The sequence below is a fragment of the Antedon bifida genome, chromosome 7 (genome assembly GCF_963402885.1).
Source record: "Antedon bifida chromosome 7, ecAntBifi1.1, whole genome shotgun sequence".
Taxonomy (NCBI): Eukaryota; Metazoa; Echinodermata; class Crinoidea; order Comatulida; family Antedonidae; genus Antedon; species Antedon bifida.
Window position 1 is genome coordinate 20307618 of NC_136232.1, and position 19364 is coordinate 20326981.

A 19364-nucleotide genomic window follows, 5' to 3' on the forward strand; every position below is an offset into this window, starting at 1 on the left:
GTATGAAATTAATAAACAACAAAATTTTAATTAAATACTTGATTATGTATTATTGAGACATAAAGTAACTATATCTGTTGAAAAAACAGTAATAAGATGCATAGTTTATGAAATAAATAGGATTAAAAATGTCCCGTCCGTAACGCCAAATATGACTTTTTCATATTTAATATTCAATAACTTAAAAAATCAATATCAGAAAAATAAAAAAAATGTTATTTAATAAACTTCAACATGTCTACTTTGAGAAATGGCCAAGAGTTACATCAAAATCAGTAAATAAAATTTTTAAACCCACGGACCAAATACTGTGGAATGCCCCAGAGTATGAATGTGATTAAGATTCAATTTTTTAAATTTGTAAATATATATGAATTTGTAATTATTAATATCATCCTTTGAATTTGATCTTTGTGCAATTTTTATAGTAATTTTTTAGTTTAAATGAATTATACATATATATTATTGGTGTATAAAAATAATGTGATTAATAATATTAGTCTCTTTTTTTTAAAATTGTAAATATTTAAGAATTTGTAATTATTAATCTTATCTTTTGATCTTTAAGCAATTTTTATAGTAATTTTAAGATTAATGAATTATACAGTAATTATTACTGTATCATACAGTAGGCCTTAATGTGTTTTTTCTTCGTTTAACTTTGTTTTATGTGAATTATCATTTTCATTTGTAAGCTCTTCATTTCAACTATGAGTTGTATTTTGAGTCTTTTTATACCGATTAAATAAAAAAAATAAAAATAAAATTTTCGAACAATTTTTTTATTTTTCTGATGAACTGATTGTTTTTTATTTATAGGAATTTTTTTGTTTTTACCTACTAATATTTATATACTGAAGTAAATAACAGAAAGAAACAGCACTGAGTACACTTCCACTTTAAAGTCACAAAATTGCTGTAGAGAGGTCAAACCAAGCATTCCATCTTTTTTTTTTTTAAATGCTCAATAAATTCTAGGTTACCTCACTGATTTTGTTTTAATGATACAATACCCACTAGCTTTGATAAGCTGGCTGTGAATCTCAGTGGAAATTGTGCCAGCATTTTGACCTTGCTTTTAAGCTCTATTTAATAGTTTTCTTGACAGTCAATATACAGTGACCTGGATGTAATGTTCAACTTTAACCTATTTTTATTATCTTAAATCTTAATCCCTTGCCTATAGCAACTTGCTAATCCCTTGCCTATAGCAACTTGCTACGGCAACTTGCTATACTGTAGGTAATACTCAATATTTTTGCCTTCTATTTTCGCATAATAATAATAATCTAATCAATATTTGAATTTATTATCTATTTTACTGTATTTTTAATCAAATGTTAATCATGGATTTTTTATTATCAATTTAAATCATTCATTCGGTTTTTGTTGAATTAATTTCTTCTTCATGCTACAGCAACCATTTCAATATTCGTCTACTCCATTTTATAACACACCTGATTGTATTCTTGCAATTTGATTGGTCAATTACGTATCGCGTTGAAATTAGCCCTATCTAACGAAAAATGATCAGAGAAATTTTGCTACATGACGTTGTTGACTGATCGCCTTCGGAAATCAACTTGTTAAGCATCAGGGCCGTAGCCAGGATCTATCAAGGGGGGGTTCGGACACTATGTATTTGCGTGAGACGCGTCAAAATCATGTTACATGCAGGGACCAAACATTTATTTTTCAGGTTAAAATCGGCAATTCATTTGCAACTCTTAGAAATTTACAGACACGTATCGCTCGAAGTACGCTCATACAGGGAAGAAGGTACTGTATGAGTTATTCCGAACGAGTTTACGAATTTTTCAATTTACGAACAACTTTTTGTACTGTTGGGCACGTATTTGGAAGATTTTCGAAGATGAGGGTGAGGTGTTAGGCATGTTGGGGATGGGGGTTCGCAGTCGGTTAAGGGGGGTTCGCTGTAAAGGGGGGGTTCGCCCGAACCATAAAAACCCCCCCTGGCTACGGGCCTGAGCATGCTGCCTATAAACTGTTCTCCTGTACTCCATGTCAATGATTTACGATAGATAATATATAATAATAATGTTTTGTAATCTTTTAGAAAAATTTACTGCTCTATTTTTAAACTGGAGATCATGAAATGTTCTCGCCATCCAACGCATAAACATTCATTATTTGTATAATATCCTTTCCATTCTTTCACTCATTTGTTGCTAAATAATAGTCTGTAATTAATTGTGTTACACTACACTACTTATTTTTTTGATTTTGTAGAATTTCAGGATGATTGGGAAAAGGCTAAAGAACCTGTTGTAGAAGGGATCACATTCTATGTCAAGTATATTGGAATGTCATTGGTTGACAAACCTAATGATGAGAGCTGTACCGCTGAAGCGGTCAAGAAAGTTGTAAATCAGGTAATGAAAAATATTTACAGTTTTTAGCATGATGGAATACTTTATTTGAACAATGTAAAACAGGGATCCGATCTATAGATCTATAGAGTTCAGCTCCATCAAGAGATCAGCTCCATTGAGAGCAACATCATTGAGAGCAGCTTCATCAAGAGATCATTCAGCTCCATCGAGAGCAGCTCTATCAAAGAGCAGCTCAATGGGAGCAGCTCCAATAAATAGGAGAAGCTTCATCAAGAGTTCAGCTCTATCGACAGTTCAGCTCCATCAAGAGATCAGCTCTATTGAGAGCGTCTCCATCAAGAGATCAGCTCTATTGAGAGCGTCTCCATCAAGAGATCAGCTCTATTGAGAGTGTCTCCATCAAGAGATCAGCTCTATTGAGAGTGGCTCCATTGAGAGGGTGTCCATCAAGAGCAGCTTCCTGAGAGCAACTACATTGAGAGCAGACTCCACCAAGAACAGCTCCATTATGAGCATCTCCATCAAGAGTGAGGACTAATATGGGTCATCAAGGACCAAAAGAAACATTGCAAAGTAGTTAAAGCCCAATTCCCAAGCCAACCATCTACTTGCAATTTACCTGAACTACACTGCATTAGTATTAACTGGGTAAAGTGGTAGGTAAAATAAAACTGTTGATCACTTTATTTGTAGGCCAAAGGCACCAAGCTAGGCAAGGTATCTCTAAAGGTGACTCCTCAAGGAATAGTACAATCAGATGTAGAAACAGAAGAAAACACATTAGAAATATCAATATACAGGTAAGAAATTATTTATTGCAGTTAAATGGCGTAACGCAGAGGGTAAGGGCCTCTGGTTTAGCGCTCCTAGAGCCATCCAGCATGTTGGGTAGTTGCATTGGGACTGCTTATGCTCTGGGGCCACTGTGTTTAGTCAGTGAGCGCTCATAGCCATTACAACATTGATTGAATGGCGCTATTCAAGTGGAAAATGAGAAGATATGCCAACTACGGTGCAGCATCATTTTACAGTACCGTAATCAGCACACTGATGATCAAACCTTGTTTCTCTACTGTTTTCTAAACAGTAGTTTAGTTTTCAACTGACAATGACATAATACATTATTTACATTGGACTAGCATTTAAATCCAGTCCAGACACAAATAATTATAATATACTGTACATCTTCAGACCATTATACAGATCAAAACTTTTGCAAACAACAGATTTTAAAAAGCATTTCAGCAAGAATATCAAAACAATCACAACAAGGTGACTTGTATACAGTAGTAACTATACTAAAATAGATAAAAAAAAAACACAAATATTACAAGATCTTTCAATGTCAGTATCTACTGTAAATACATAATTTAGATTTTTTTTTTTAGAATTTAAGAAGGCATGTCAATGTCAAATGAATTACTTTAATTCCTCGATGGTTTAAGAAAATCTGGTACCAGTATAACTTACTGTAAATATTTAAGATATTACTGTATCTTGTGGGAAGAATGCTTAAAGGAACCCCTCCTTTGGGACACAGCTATTAAATGGATATTTGCATGTGACATGAACAAGAGGGCTTATTTTAACACTACGATCAACCCATATTCAGGAGACAACTCTATTGATAGTGTCGCTTTGTTCGGTCCTGAAGGAGGTGTCGCCTCAATATAGGCTCTCTTCTGTAGTTCAAATAAAACCTGTGATGTGAAAGCGCAAGGCCTTCAAATGTACAGCTAGTATTTCTGTTTAGCCGAAAGATCTATGCATGACCTAAATTATTATACAGAATAAAGTTATTTTTCTGTACATATAGTTACTTTATTAAAGCTGTTTCACTGTACTGTATATATAGTTATTAAATTTATTTTACTGTACAATATACAGTCCTTTATAACCATTCCACAACACGTATCAGTCGTAAAGAGATACAGATTTACTGTATGCTTTAGTGTCGATAAATTCTAAACTTACAGCAGTTTTCCGGACACCTCATGCACTAAGCCTACTCAGTATTTACTTACTTCCTCCGTCTATTAGTATAGGAATTCATTCATTACTCTTTCTTCCTATCACAAAATGTACTTTATAAGCTTAAATATAAGTTTTACATGTTAACACTAAAAGACTAAAAATCACAAACCATTTTCTGTCTATAATCATAACTTACTATACCAAAATTGATTTCACGCCAATTAAAACGTTATCAAAGATACAAATTACTCTGATTTTTTCAAGTTTATCTCTGTTGAAGGTTGAGAAATGTGTTGTTTACGCGGCATCATAGAACATAGCAGCAACCTTTATATTATGAATTTGATACTGTAAGATTTAAATGATTAATTTTAAGTTGTAGTGCATCCAATCAGATTTTCACTTATTGTCGTATTATTATTACACAAACAATTCTGTTTGAAAAAACAGACTTGTTATTGTACTACAATATGTTTAATTATGTTCCACTATATTGGATTCTGGTTCATGGGAAAAATAAACTAAACTATTTAGAAGAAGTTATGAATAGTGGCTTTACCGTGATGTTGATAAATCATTCATTTCCTTTTCACTTTGTGGGTTTGTTTATTTACTTTCGCTTTGTTTACCAATAATCATCATTTTCTAAGAATATTTTTGACTATAAGTAGGCCGTTTATTCTGTCTTTATACTGAATAAAGCATTGATTTAAAAAGTGGTTCAGTAGAGAATATTAATTCAAAGACAACCAACACAGTAATTTACATTAGTACACACACATTTACAATAAGGTATCTATCTACAAAACATACAGTACTATAATATAATATAATAAATAATGGAAGGAATTTAAAGATGTATTGTCCCCCTGAAAAAATAATTCTTAAAAAAATGTTTGTTGAATATTCCATTTTAATGCAACATAATAGTTATCCACTTTGAACAAAAATTGGATCGAAAAAAAATATATTTACCTGAAAAAAATTTAATTTAAAGCAAAAAATGGTCAAATTTGCTGCCAGCCAATGGATTTTTTGTTAAATTTAATCATTTATTTTGTCATTTTATTTATTTATTTTTTTTCTATGGAAGTGATTAACTTTATTAAAACTACAAAATAACATATTCAAAGTCTGATTTAATTAATCTTCATTTTTCATGTTTTTGGGGGACAATACATCTTTAAGGTAAAATATTAATACTTAATCAGTAATATTTTGGATTGAATTTTTAAAAGTTGAAAGAGTCATAAATGTATAATTTGTTTTTTTCAGGCTTGCTTTTCAGTTTTGCTTCTTTGGCTTACCATATGCACTCTTTAGTATTTTGCAATTTGCATAGCTGTTACATTGTTTAAATTTTAGAAATATGTTTATTTAATATTTAAATGAATGAAAATGTAAAACTAACAACAACTGGTACAAAAATAATAATATTCAAATCTATTTCAGTCTTCATTTACAGGACTTTACCAAGACTTATTTATATTTATTTTTTCTTTAGAATATCGTACTGTACAGCAGACAAATCAAATGTAAAAGTATTTGGCTTTATCTCACAAAATCCACATAATGATACGCTAGAATTACACGCATATTTATGTACTAAGAGAAAAGTCGTAAGTATAATCCACATGTCTACAATTATTGTGTCCAATTCTCGTTACAATTTCTATAAAATAAAGTTTATGCCTTTGATAAATAAAACCAGAAACTCTCCCAAAACAGCTGTTTTTTAAATTCAAGATGTAACAATTAGTTTTTTACCATTAAAAATAAATTATAAATTACAGTTGAATTTCTGGACCAAAATAAAAAAAAAATTTGTTTCATTTTTTTAGTTGACTCTCCTAATAATACTGAACTCTCTCCCAAAACAGCTCTTTTTTAGGTTCAAAATGTAACAATTATTTTTTAAATAAATAATAAATTACAGTTGAATCTCTGGACCAAAATAAAAAATAACGTATTTTTATTTCATTTTTTTAGTTGACTCTCCCAATACTGAATTCTCTCAAAACCGGAAACTCTCCCAAAAAAGCTCTTTTTTAGGTTCAAAATGTAAAAATTCTTTGTTACCATTAAATGCACATTCAGAATTTCTAAAAAACCAGATGACATAAAAATATTAAGCCAGCTCAAAAGTGTCCAGGTCTGAGAGAGTTGTATTATTATCTTCTCAAGATTGTCGAATACAATTTTGAATTACTAATGCTGGTATTAAATGATGTGTTGGATTTTTGCCATAAATCAAGTTAAATTATTCAAATTTTGTTATATAAGTCTTTCATGTGATGATGAGTTGATCTATAAAGTATGGCATGACTTGCGTTATGTACGGCAATAATACTATCATGAACAAAACATTTGTTGTTCAATGCTGAATAAAGAATCTTGTTGTTTACCTCGACATCTAAACAATATGTTTTAAACGTGTCATAATTAAATTGAATTTATCTCAAATTATGCTAAAAATAAAGGACATTATTTGTGTGGAGCATAAAGTGTGAATTGCACTTTCTTTGTCTTAAATTTGGGACATTACCATTATTGAGGCATATCCAGGGAGGATCCAGCATTATAGATTAGGGGGGCTAAATATTTCATGATAAAAACAATCTGTAGGGTTGCAGAAAAATAAAAAAGTCATTATTAATTATATTTTTTAAATACATGGATGATAAATTTTAGAGGGCGCTAAAGCCTGTTAAGCCTTCGCCTGATATCGGGGAGCTTTCAATTTGCGACGACCTAAGACCTATGTAATTTATGCGTATTTTGTCCCAAGTCAGTGTCCACTAAAATCTGATTTTAAATTTGTCATCACTTGTGTGCACCTAAAGACGTTTGTTTGAACGTGCATGTCACCAGTACATGGATCGACGAAATTGGGTACAACAACTGCACCAAAAAAACGCATACACACAATTAAAATGCATACACACCATTAATAATAATAATTTTTATATAATAGCGCCAATAAACAATTAATCATTCCCACAGCAATTTACATTATTGTGCACACAAGTCTGATGAATAAAGAAAACTTAGGTTTAAAATTTTGATTGTGATTTATTTTACAGAATAATTACAGCTTTAATAAATTGCATAATTATTTTGTTATTATCTTCATTGTAGGCTGAAGCGATAGCGTTAACGGTAGCACATTCATTCAATATAGCGTTTGAAAGGTGGGAGGAAACACAAGATAAAAATAATAGAACAAATACGGCACATGGTTCCGGAGAAATGCTAGAATTACAAGAACAAGGTATAGTATGTCGCCATATAACATCAGTGGCGTTTACCATTTTCAGTATCATTTAACTCAATCTTCTACATTCTTCGCTTTTGACAGCTAATATAAAATGATGAACTTTTCTTAAATTAAAAACTATTATAACACACCTGATTGTATTTGTGAAGTTTGATTGGTCATTTGGACTAAAGAAAAAGTGATATCTAATGGTGATAATTAACACGCTGTAATGCACACTCAGGTTTTTGTAAAAATTTGAGATATTTTGTCATGCAACATTGTTGACTGATCTCATTTGGAAATCAACTTGTTATGCACGCCATCTATAACTGTTCTACTCCTTGATAAAGTTGGAGCACTGCCTTTTTTAATGGCCTAGCTTCCCGGCCTAGCATTCATCAATGATTTACGATGGATAAATTGAAGGTGTTTTACTGTTATAAAACAAATAAATAAATGTTTTGTATTTCGTTAAATGGTGAAAATATTTCATTGACTGCTCTATTTTCAACTATAGAGCAGTCAATTCATTATTTGTGTACTATTAATTGATATCTATTTTTCACATACTATTAATATTAAATGTTAGCGATCCCCATGTTTTCAATGTTTGGATCTGGCCCTGTCTACAAATACTTCATCAATGTTATCATTGTAGAATCAACTCTATGGAAATAATATGTAAAACGCAATAAGTTTCCTGGTACAGTAGTATAACATGGAGGAAATAGTATAGTAAACTAAATACTACAGTAATATGTTTACCACAATAACGAACATAATTCAAATAAGGTCTTTCTTCCTTGTTTTTATTTTGCTGCATCGTTTGTTGACATAATTTGCGCTTCATTGTTCCACACCGTATTGTTCACTTGTAAACTCGGCCTTGATTCTCAATGTCTGCTGTCTGCCTTGCTAGTAAAAGACTTATAATTACGTATTACTTCCTTGGCTCATTGCCAATTCCACACACACACACAAACTGTAAAAGCATTATTGACATCGTGCCAAATGTAGTATAATTATCATGTTCAATACAATATCCAATTGGAGATTGATACAAGTTAAATATTGTATGTGCCAGACAGCTAGTACTTAAGAGCACGCTCTGTTGAAAAATGATGCGCATAGTATTTCAGATTAATAAAAATGTATCCATAACAGTAAAATTAGAAGTCATAGTAATATTATTATTATTAATGCGTAAAAGAAAAGAAATATATATTTAAATATTATTATAAATAATTATATATATTTAACAAATATACATTCTAAATAGATCAATAAATATTTTATTTAAAAAATAAGTAAAAGCAAAGAAATACTGTTATATTATTATATTATGAATAATTATTATTAACAAATATAAATTATAATATATCAATAAATATTTTATTTCAGAAAAAATTCTATATATAAAAAAAACCCCAAACATATGTAAAGCTTAAGTAGAAAACAAAAAGCATTTTAAACATACATTTTTTTTTGTTCTTTACAGTGTCCAGTTTAACAGTATCATCACCTTTGAATATACCTGGTAGACAAAGTCCATCAGAAAATGGCCAAGTCCACGCTGAAAGTTCATTAGGAGCATCACCTCCAATATCGCCCTCAAATGTAGTAATAAACCCACCACCAAGAAACCCTAGAGGTCAGTGTCTAGCTTTTATGTAGCAGATAAAGCTTAGGTTTCCAGGAGCCTCAGGCCTCTATGTTACGCCACTGCTATAGTGGCTGAGACTAATGGCCAGTGTACATCAAAGGGGGTTGAAATTCAGTGGAGGATTGAAATAGGTTAGGCTGGGTGAAAATGTTTGTTGGTAAACACATAGATGGGATTTTATCCCAATGATTTGCAGTTATAAGTTATGTATTTTTATTTAAACAAATTGTAATATTATTTTTCTTTGCATAGGTACGTCAAGCTCAAGGCTATGTACCTCGCCTTCATCTTTGCCTCCTCCACCTCCACCCCCTCGTCAAACACAATCAAGATCGGGCCACTCGCGGCACGATACTGGTAGTAGTAGAACAATAGTTACGACGGCCGAAACGCATGGCAGTCCAACAAACAATGACTGGGTAAGATGATGTGAACAGTGTTTTATTATTCAAGCAGATAGGCACAATGCAAGTGAGTTGACCAATCATAAACGACAGTTTGGATGATCTATCACATCCTGATTGGTCAATCACTTGCAGAATGCTTGTGTCCTTGTAAATAGAGGTTCTTTCTGTAACGGTAAAAATTACATTACAAGGTATAAAATACAGTAGAGGATTGTCCCCTGAAAATATAATTTTTTTGTTGAATATGCCATTTTAATGTCACTTAGTTATTCACTTTGACCAAAAATTGGATCGAAATACAAATTATTTACCTGAAAAAATGTAGTTTAAAACAAAGCCAATGGGTTTTTGGTTGAATTTAACCATTTATTTTGTCATTTTATAAGTGAAGACATTATTTTTTTGCGTTTTGTTTTTCTATGGAAGTGATTAACTTTTTTAGAACTACAAAATGACCTATTCAAAGTCTGACTTATTAATCTTCATTTTTTTATGTTTTTGGGGGAACAATACATCTTTAACATGTAAATGTATATTACTGTATGTTAACAACATTGGTACTTCACCTTTGAATGTGGTACCCCAGGGACAGAAAGCCATTCATTCATTTTTGGAACAAATATTTTGCCGTTTTATGTACTAGGCACAAAAAGAAAAAAAAACATTTATTTGATGAATGGGAAATGTGAGTAACTTCCCTAAGTGTTCTTTCATTTACCCCAACATTTCCTTTTTTATACAAGTGACTAATTTTTGTTATGATTCATTAATTGTGTCACACGTTTCATAATATTTTTATAAACTTCCTTTTAAAATTAAACTCTGTCTACACTATCAAACTTTATGTGACAAAAAAATGCCCATATATGTACAGGATGATGTCATATCACTACCATATTTGAACATATGAATACCATATTTGGGCACATCACACTTTTTTTGTCAAATTAGTTTGATAGTGTAGACAGAGCTTTACTGTTTGTATCAATTTTCTAGTAAAGAGTTTGTCATCATTTTCTTTGCTCTATATTATATATTCATATTTAATAATTGTTTATGTTTTATCATAGCAATTTATGTCATCATCTTTAATATTATATTGCTATTGACTAACTTATTTTGATATTAACCTTTAATCATGGTAAAAGTTACTCAGTCTGGTGTGAAATTTTATGTCATTTATATTATATGATTTCCAATATGTAATAATATATAAATTCCTTTTCACATTAAGCTAGAAAGCCATGGCTGATCTAGGATTTTAAAATTGTGGGCCTAGAAATTGTTTCAAAAAATGCTGACACTTTTAAACCTAATGTTCTACCTTTTGCATTGTAATTTTAAAACAAATTTAGCGTGCCAGTCCAACTGAGCCCCGTCCCTTTTTATCTGCCTATGCAAGCAAGTGTTGAATCACGCTTAGCTATTCTGACGTCAAATTGAAGCTAAACTATATAATCACATTAAATGACATACTGTACTGTCATAGCATTGGACTGTTTGTATTTTGGTGATCAGTTGCACTTTTATAAATCGTACGATGCATGCCAGGAAACTCTCTTATTAACGTTGGTTGATGTCTCATGACGAAAGTCTTTTAATGAACGTCAATTAAACTAAAATATTATTGCACACTCGGTTTTTGGTTATCTAACTTGACAAGTTCTAATTATGGGCAATTAAGTGTTGTTTCACTCTATATTGTGAGTAAAGGTTTCACTATCACATCAATTAATTATATCTAACTCATTTGATAAAACTAATTGATTACATTATTAAGCGCACATACACTATGTTTTAAAACCAATTAGCTGACCTATTTATAGTTCATCTATCATTATCATCTCTCATTGTAAGTAATCAAATCTTTATAACCAAACAATTAATAAAAAAAGAAACTAATTTTCAGCACATCAATTATCTACAACACAACTATTTTTTTCCATTTTTTTTTTCATACGCATCCAACAGCGAGTAACTCGCCAATTACATGATTGATAAATATTTTATAATTTATCGTGCTTATCGTCTCATTTGAGGCTTGAGTAGTGGAGTTGAAAGAGTCATGTGTTTTGAATTGAATTGAATTGAACCCTGGACTTTAGGATTGGAAGGCAAACATGTTAACCACCAAGTTACAACTCCTCTACTCCATTTCATTCATTAGGAACATCAAAAGTTAAAAGCTCTGTCTACACTATCAAACTTTATGTGACAAAAAAATGTGATATGCCCATAATGGACATGATGATGTCATGCCATTACCATATTTGGGCATCACCACCATATTTGGGCACATCACACTTTTTAGCTTCTAGTTTGATAGTATAGACAGAGATTAAGCAGAGCCATATATATAAAGAGTTACGACATTGAAAATTAGAAGCCATTTTTGTGTCAAAGAATTCGCACGCTGAGGGCGCGCGCGTTTCTTTTGTATAGCGTTTTCCTATAGTTCATGCATTATTTTTAGATTTTTTTGTCTATGAAATAACGCTTATATTCCGTTTTTATTTTAGTAATTAATTTTATTATTGGTATTAATTTGGTAACATATATATATTGTGTCTATAATAACAAAAGAATAAATGCTAGGGCCTACATGCAAGTCAGGATACATCAAAGCATGAACCAATACAAAAAACACACAAATTCACCCCTCTTTTTATACAGTATATGGCTCTCTGTGTGTTTTTGACACAAACTTTCAGAGACTCGTTCATCATTTCATTTGTAATAATTTGCCTTTATTATTTTAATATTGTTCATACCCTATTCAATATATTAACAAATATATCCACGACACTTCATTATTTTATTTAGTCATCAAAGCATGCATTATGAATTGAAAATATTACATAATTGTTATTAATAGGACGTAGTTATGGGATGTTTCGTTCCAAAATCAATCAATCGAATTTTATAATGTATTAGCGCACGCGCGCGCAATATTCTTTGCCGCAAGTACTTCTGTACGCTGTGCACATCAATATTTCACCGTAAAATTTGCAATTACATTTTTTTAAATATAAGAAAAAGTTTAAAGTATTTTCTTGCTCCTATACTTTACATGCAATAACGGAGACAAGTTTGACACAAATTGATCTGCATATCACGTGACTATAATCCAATGTCGTAACTCTTTATATATATGGCTCTGAGATTAAGATAGAAATACTGCCCTCTCTATAACCTTAGGGAGCATTGTGTTTGATGCACTGGTTTTTGGCCTTCACATTTTCTACGGTCTGTAATTTCCTCTATGGAAGGAAATGGGTACATATTTCACATAAGAATAGGTGTTATAACTGGTATACATTGCATGATTGTTTATTAATACTTTTTATTATAAAAATATATTAACTGCACGAACAACATTCTTAACCATTGATTTTAACTTCATCGATCTAAATCGCATGGGACAATGTATAGGTGGCGTCATCTTTTTCTTTCATCATACTATTGGTGGTACTTGTCATGCATTTTGCTTTATAAACATTAAAGTTAAACTTAAAAGCTGAATTTTTTCTCTCGTAGAATTTCAAAGATTCTAATCTTGATGACTGTTTTTCAAAGTAAGTTAGATTATAAAAAGAAAAAAAAATACATTTAATACACCTTTTCATGATTTGCGAGTTTTTATTAAAAGAATATAATGTTATTATTATGATGTCCTATAGTTGAATTCAACTCAGTTTTCGGGCAACAGTGGGTTCCCTCCTTTGGCGACTTATGCCAAATTAATAACAAATAAATTAATATTATCCATGGTTAATTGAAAGGTAGATCCAAAGAGTTCCCACCTTCACCGTTCCTTAAAGGATAAAGTTTGTTTCCGAAATGTTATTGTCTTTAAGAAAGTATGAATATACTGTATATGATCGTTTTCTCATCGCAAATGTGCGGAAAATTAAGGTCATGCAGATTTTAAGGGCTTAATTATATAATTATAAGTATTTTTTGTAGTTTACTTTTTCTTTTTATTCCTATTCCTGTGTCTGAAATCATTCTTATTTTAAAATAAACTTATTTCCATTTAAACAAGCACACACAAAATATGCTCACTGGTAACAGTATACCTGTAAAACTAGAGTAGATAGTGTAAAACTCCACTGTCCACACTGTCAAACTTTATGTGACAACAAAGTTTTTTGTCACATAAAGTTTGATAGTGTAGACAGAACTTAAAAGTCAGATTGATGCTTTGTATATAAATCTATTGCATAGTCTTACTGTAGAATAAACTAAATCAATAAATAAAGTTTTTTTTTTAAATTAACCTTTTTATGTTTGTTTTCAGCATTGCTAAACTGTATTATTTTTCCCCAAACTGATGCATTTTAATAGTAGTTTTTCCTGTAGATATAATAATGTAACTTGTACTTTAATTACAGACTGGCCGAAAGTCGAACCAAGCCTCAAATTTTGCCATGTAATATTCAAACAGATGTTGACAACCATATTGTAAACAACGGACTGTCTGAGCAGATGACAGATAGAAATTGTATACTGGAAAGTCACAACGATCTGTTGGCTTTATAGTAATTAGATTGGTGCCAATATTTTAATTTTTTCCAAGCATGATTTCAAAAAAATAATTTTTTTTTTAAATATGCCATTTAAATGTCACATTAGAGTTATTCACTTTGACCAAAAATTGGATCGGAAACAAATTATTTACCTGAAAAAAACTGTAATTTAAAGTAAAAAATAGTCAAATTGGCTGCCAGCCAATGGGTTTTTGGTTGAATTTATCCGTTTATTTTGTCATCAAAACATTATTTTTTCGGGGTTTTTTTTTTCTTAAAAACTTTGTTAAAACTATAAAATGGCATATTCAAAGTTTGATTATATTAATCTTCATTTTTCATGTTTTTGGGGGACAATACATCTTGAAATAGTACAGATTTAAGCTGCTTTCACACCATGCCCAGATTCGGTCCGATGCCCCGAGAAAAATATCATGGACAGTGGTAAAGCACCAAAATCGTATGATTTGAATTCATACCTGATTCTGACTTTGAAATTGGTGTGATGGATCAAGAAGCCATTTGTTTGCTGAAATCGTACCATTTTTTTTTTGGTGACCAATCAACAGTGAGAATGGATGACCTTGTTTTGGATAACCGATGGTAAAGCACGCTCAATGCTCACGATATTTTCCTCAAGGCACCGGACCAAATCCAGGCGTGATGTGAAAGTAGCTATAGTCAGCCCTGCAACAAGTATGTGTTCTAAACGCACATTTGTTGAAGAAGCCCCAAACAGACACTATGGTTAGATCACACTTATGTTTTTTTAAAAATATTATATAATATATATTTATATTGAGTTGAATTTTCTACATACAGCCATTTTTTATAAATTTACCATTTATTTATGCTTATTTATAATATTATACAATGTATTTGGATTCATTTATGTATATCAACAAATACTAATAAGGTATCTCTTGAAATAATATACTGTTTTTACATGGTGATGTATATACACTATATTATAGATGAATTACTATTCTTCCAATGGGTTGTTTGGGTATATATTGCTTAAGGGGATGGGGGGAGGGGGTGCTGGCTGTAATGTTACAGTTGAGGTTTATTTTGGCAAACTCTGTCAAAATCTGCAATTGTTGAGATTTAAGCAATTTTTCAAAACATTTCTCACTCAAACTGTTTTTAGATTTTCTTTTTTGTAATGTTAAATTTGTACTGAATTTTAACAGAAAAATTAGGATTTAGAGCATAATGTTTACTGTCTCTGTATGCACCCATAGAGATATAATTCACTGTAATATTTCTATGCTGCACCTGAGCATGTTTATTTACACATTTTAAATAATATGCAAGAGAGGATAGTGAAATTTTCACAATAGCTGTATGCAAAAATTACATTTGTCTGCTGTGAATATTGGGCATTAACTGCAAACTATTAATCCCAAACCAAGAATTAGTATATTTTAAACAGAGAGAGAATTGAGAAAAAGTGTGTATGGTTTTATTAAACTGTTTTATGTACTGTAATGCCCTGTATTACTAAATTGGTTTGTATTACTAAAATTATTTTATTATTGTAAAATTATCATCAGTATTGCTATTATTGTAGTAGTATATAGGTTTATTTATTATATTTGAAAATGATATTTTATTTATCTCTCTGAAATTTATTAGTATAAAAATATAGTCAAGAAAATTGTCTGTACAGATATCTGGTATGTTTACTAACATATTGTATATATTTCTTTGCTGTAGAAATATTAACATAAGGTTAGTTTTCTATAAATATTCAAAGAACTGATTTAATTATATTGTGAATATTCATGAAGGCTCTTCAAGAAGTTCAAATGTCATTCTGTTTTGGAGTGTCTGCGCCAGCTGTTGCTGGGTTACAGTGCGATGACATGATAACAGACTTGTATCGGATTGGTCACGTTCAACAAGAAAAGATTTGAACTCTGACACAGGATATGGTTTTTTAAACAGATACAAAACTGGAATGAATGTCAAAAGAGCTGTAACACATGATGCCATTTTTTATGGTAAACTAGGTAGATATGAACTCCTAAGCTATTGATTAGCAGATTAATATTATGAATATTCATAGATATTATGAATATTCATAGAAGATGCAAAACAGAAAACACCGCATGGGAATTTTCCATTTTCAACACTCTTATATTTAACCCAAGCCACTTTGTGTACAGAAACATCTGCCGGATATGTAAATGTGTAAAATTAAATGTGACATTTATTATAACAATATGAAATATGTAAATTTAGTTGTTAAATAAATGAAACTTTATTGAATGAAACCTTTTTTGTATCACATTGAGGTACAGTATTAATAGATTGGCCAATCTATAACACCTTCCAAAGACTATGGTGGAACAGATTTTGCAGGGTTTACACAAAACGAAAGCTATGGTATAAAATAAACACTATATACACACCCCACAGGAAAGCTATGAAAGGATTCTCTTTGTTTCTCCCAAACCAGATAAACCCTGGAGAACTTTCTCCTATTATATTCTTTAGTTTTACTTTTCGCAATCTAATTATACTTTAAATTAACATAATTATTTCAATGCATCATAATGTACTGTAAGTTAGTTTGCTACTTTCATTTCGATTACTCACTGTGTAGTGACATTCCTTCATTTCGATGATTTGAGTCTTTTTGTGTCATATCAAGGGAATGCAAAAAAATAACGTAATCTTTTCCTGTTTCCAACTTTAGTTCTGGCATACTGGATTTGTGCAAAGTTCTCTTGTTATGTCGAGCTGTAGAGGGCAGCAAACCGTGTCTTTTTTCAAAATCCAAATTTCGACTCTCATAATCCCCCTAAATTACAATGCAAAAGATAGAACACATTAGGTTGAGTTCAGCACTTCAGTTACCCACAGAGGAATTAGTAAACTAATTTCTCCATGAATTAACCATGTTTAGCACCCCTTCTCCACTCCAGTCCCCTCACCGACGGGGTGTGTTCTTTCATCATCATTAAACAAAATTAATTGATTTTGTTTATTGTAAAAAGCGACCGTGTCCTCCGTTCTCAGATTTAACTTTAATTAAATATCAAAATTGTTTAATAGCTCATAATTAATTTATCATTCTATAGGTATTTTGTGAACTCAGTTTATGATTCGACAAATAAAAGATGTTTTTCTAAATTAATCCACTCGGACTCACGGTAGCCCTGACCTCCTAGTCTGATACAAACAACCCGACGATATTACACCTAAATGCAAAATAACCACTTATCTAAATAGTAGATTCGTCTATTGTTTATTACAAACACTTCCTACCTGTCAGCCACAGTGTCCTCGTATCTTAATTAATTAACTCAAGCGTTTTATAGCTTAATTAAAATATCAATTCTCCGTTTAAAAACGGATTAATTAAAGATATTTTATTTTTTCCGAACTTGTCTCTTCCTAAAAAATACAATACAACCCTGAAGGTAAACAACCTCAATGAACTCGAATTCAGCAAAATATAATAAAAATATTTATCAAACGTTGGGCCACAGGAACTCAAATCATTGTGCATAGGATTAATGAATACTTTAATAAAATGTAGAATTGTCTCTCTTAAGATCTTATCCTCTTATCCACTAATGCAAAAGATTATAACGATTATCCATGGATATTTTAGGCTTCTCTCCATCTTAAATACAAATGCAAATTTATATTAACTTAAAACGAATTTCATGGATTAAAGTATTAATGGCGTTTTTATCTTGATATTTTGAGGGGTTGTTGTCTCTTCTCTCATCCATTTGATATTTAAATATAAACTTAACGAATTATTAGGATTATGGTGGCTTAATTACCCTAGATACCTATTTATTGTTTGTTACATTCTCTCAAATACCGTATCCCTGTTAAAGGATAAAACTATAGTTTAGTTTATTATAATCCTAGATATTTATTTTCGAAATTCTTCTTCATTTTCAATGTTTACTTCATTTATCAACCAAGAAGAAAAAACAAAATAATAGTGCATAAATAAGTTAACATAAATATTTAACAATAACAATTGTTCCCCTTTTTTTGGTTAGGATCTGGTTAAAGAGTCAATGTCGTTTTGATACAGAGAGTATTAAAGTAGGGTTTCTGCTTAATAATAAGGGTTGTCCGACTGTATTCCTTCTCCTCGCTCACTTCAAATGTATTAATTTAAAACTTGTATCTAACCAGGGAGATGTAAAATAATTTATTTGACATCTCCCTGATCTAACGGACTGTCGATAGTCAGTTAATTAATTGAATAAAATAATTAAGTAACAGGTGCTGCAGACTCCGGTGCCCTTTATTTGAGATTCAATTCAACTCAACATTTATTTCCACCAAAATCAGCAAACATCAACATAATAATAATGTATATTTACAAAACAAATAAAAAAACATCATTTGGGAGTCGATTGTCGTATTCGATTGGGACTTTACCGTTGAGTATACTTTGAGTTGAGTTAAGTACTTATTTAACAGAGTAATTTGAGCATTGAGATTGTTCTTAACGAAAAAGCTTGCTTTGTTAACGTTTTCTATTCGAATGAAGTTTCTGTTGAGCGCAATCCGTTTACAATATACCATTCGAATACAGTACTCAACGAATCTTTATGTTGACTTCGAAAGTTCCTAATCGAATAGAGAGAATATTTAAACATAAAAACAATTATATTTTTAGTCTATTGATTAATTAATATTTTTAAGTATTTACACAGATATTCTTTTACAATCAGTTGACGGCACAAGTTCATAGCCACTGAACAAGAACATAAAAAAATAACCGATCAAAGCATATATTGATCGAAACGTCGAGAAACTCAACAGTTCTTTTCAGAACTAACATACGTGGTGTACCGAAAACTTATATCAACAATCAACATAAATAAAGTAATGCAAAGTATCCCTAACGGTAATTAATTAATACGTTGTAATATCGTGGGCTTTTGTTCCGAAGGAGGAGTCCTACTGTAAATGATATAACCGAAATTAGTAACAAGATAAATATTTCGGCACATATGGCGTTTCATACGTATAATACCTGAGCTCATAATTTTTGTATTTTCAGACAAAAATCGAAACGCTGACTTGTGGACTAACATAAAAGAGACAATTATAATAACTACAGACTTGGAGCAAGTCTAGAATGAAAGAGACATTTAGTATAGATATTTTGTCCCGAGCTTTTCTCTCTTATCC

General features: G+C 30.9%; 1 protein-coding gene across 3 annotated transcripts in view; it reads left to right on the plus strand.

Moving 5' to 3' along the window:
• LOC144848518 (low density lipoprotein receptor adapter protein 1-like) overlaps positions 1–16460 on the plus strand; it is a 30377-nt gene extending 13917 nt beyond the window's left edge. The window contains exons 2-9 of one of the 3 annotated variants that reach the window (XM_078705303.1): positions 2243–2393; positions 3048–3154; positions 5833–5947; positions 7467–7599; positions 9086–9238; positions 9503–9669; positions 13195–13232; positions 14052–16460. In XM_078705303.1, the coding sequence (XP_078561429.1) occupies positions 2243–2393; positions 3048–3154; positions 5833–5947; positions 7467–7599; positions 9086–9238; positions 9503–9669; positions 13195–13232; positions 14052–14199 (1012 nt within the window). In that variant the 3' untranslated portion in view covers positions 14200–16460. The remainder of the gene's footprint in view (positions 1–2242; positions 2394–3047; positions 3155–5832; positions 5948–7466; positions 7600–9085; positions 9239–9502; positions 9670–13194; positions 13233–14051) is intronic. The other 2 variants (XM_078705304.1, XM_078705305.1) reach the window with 2 other exon arrangements.
• Positions 16461–19364: the final 2904 nt, after the last annotated feature.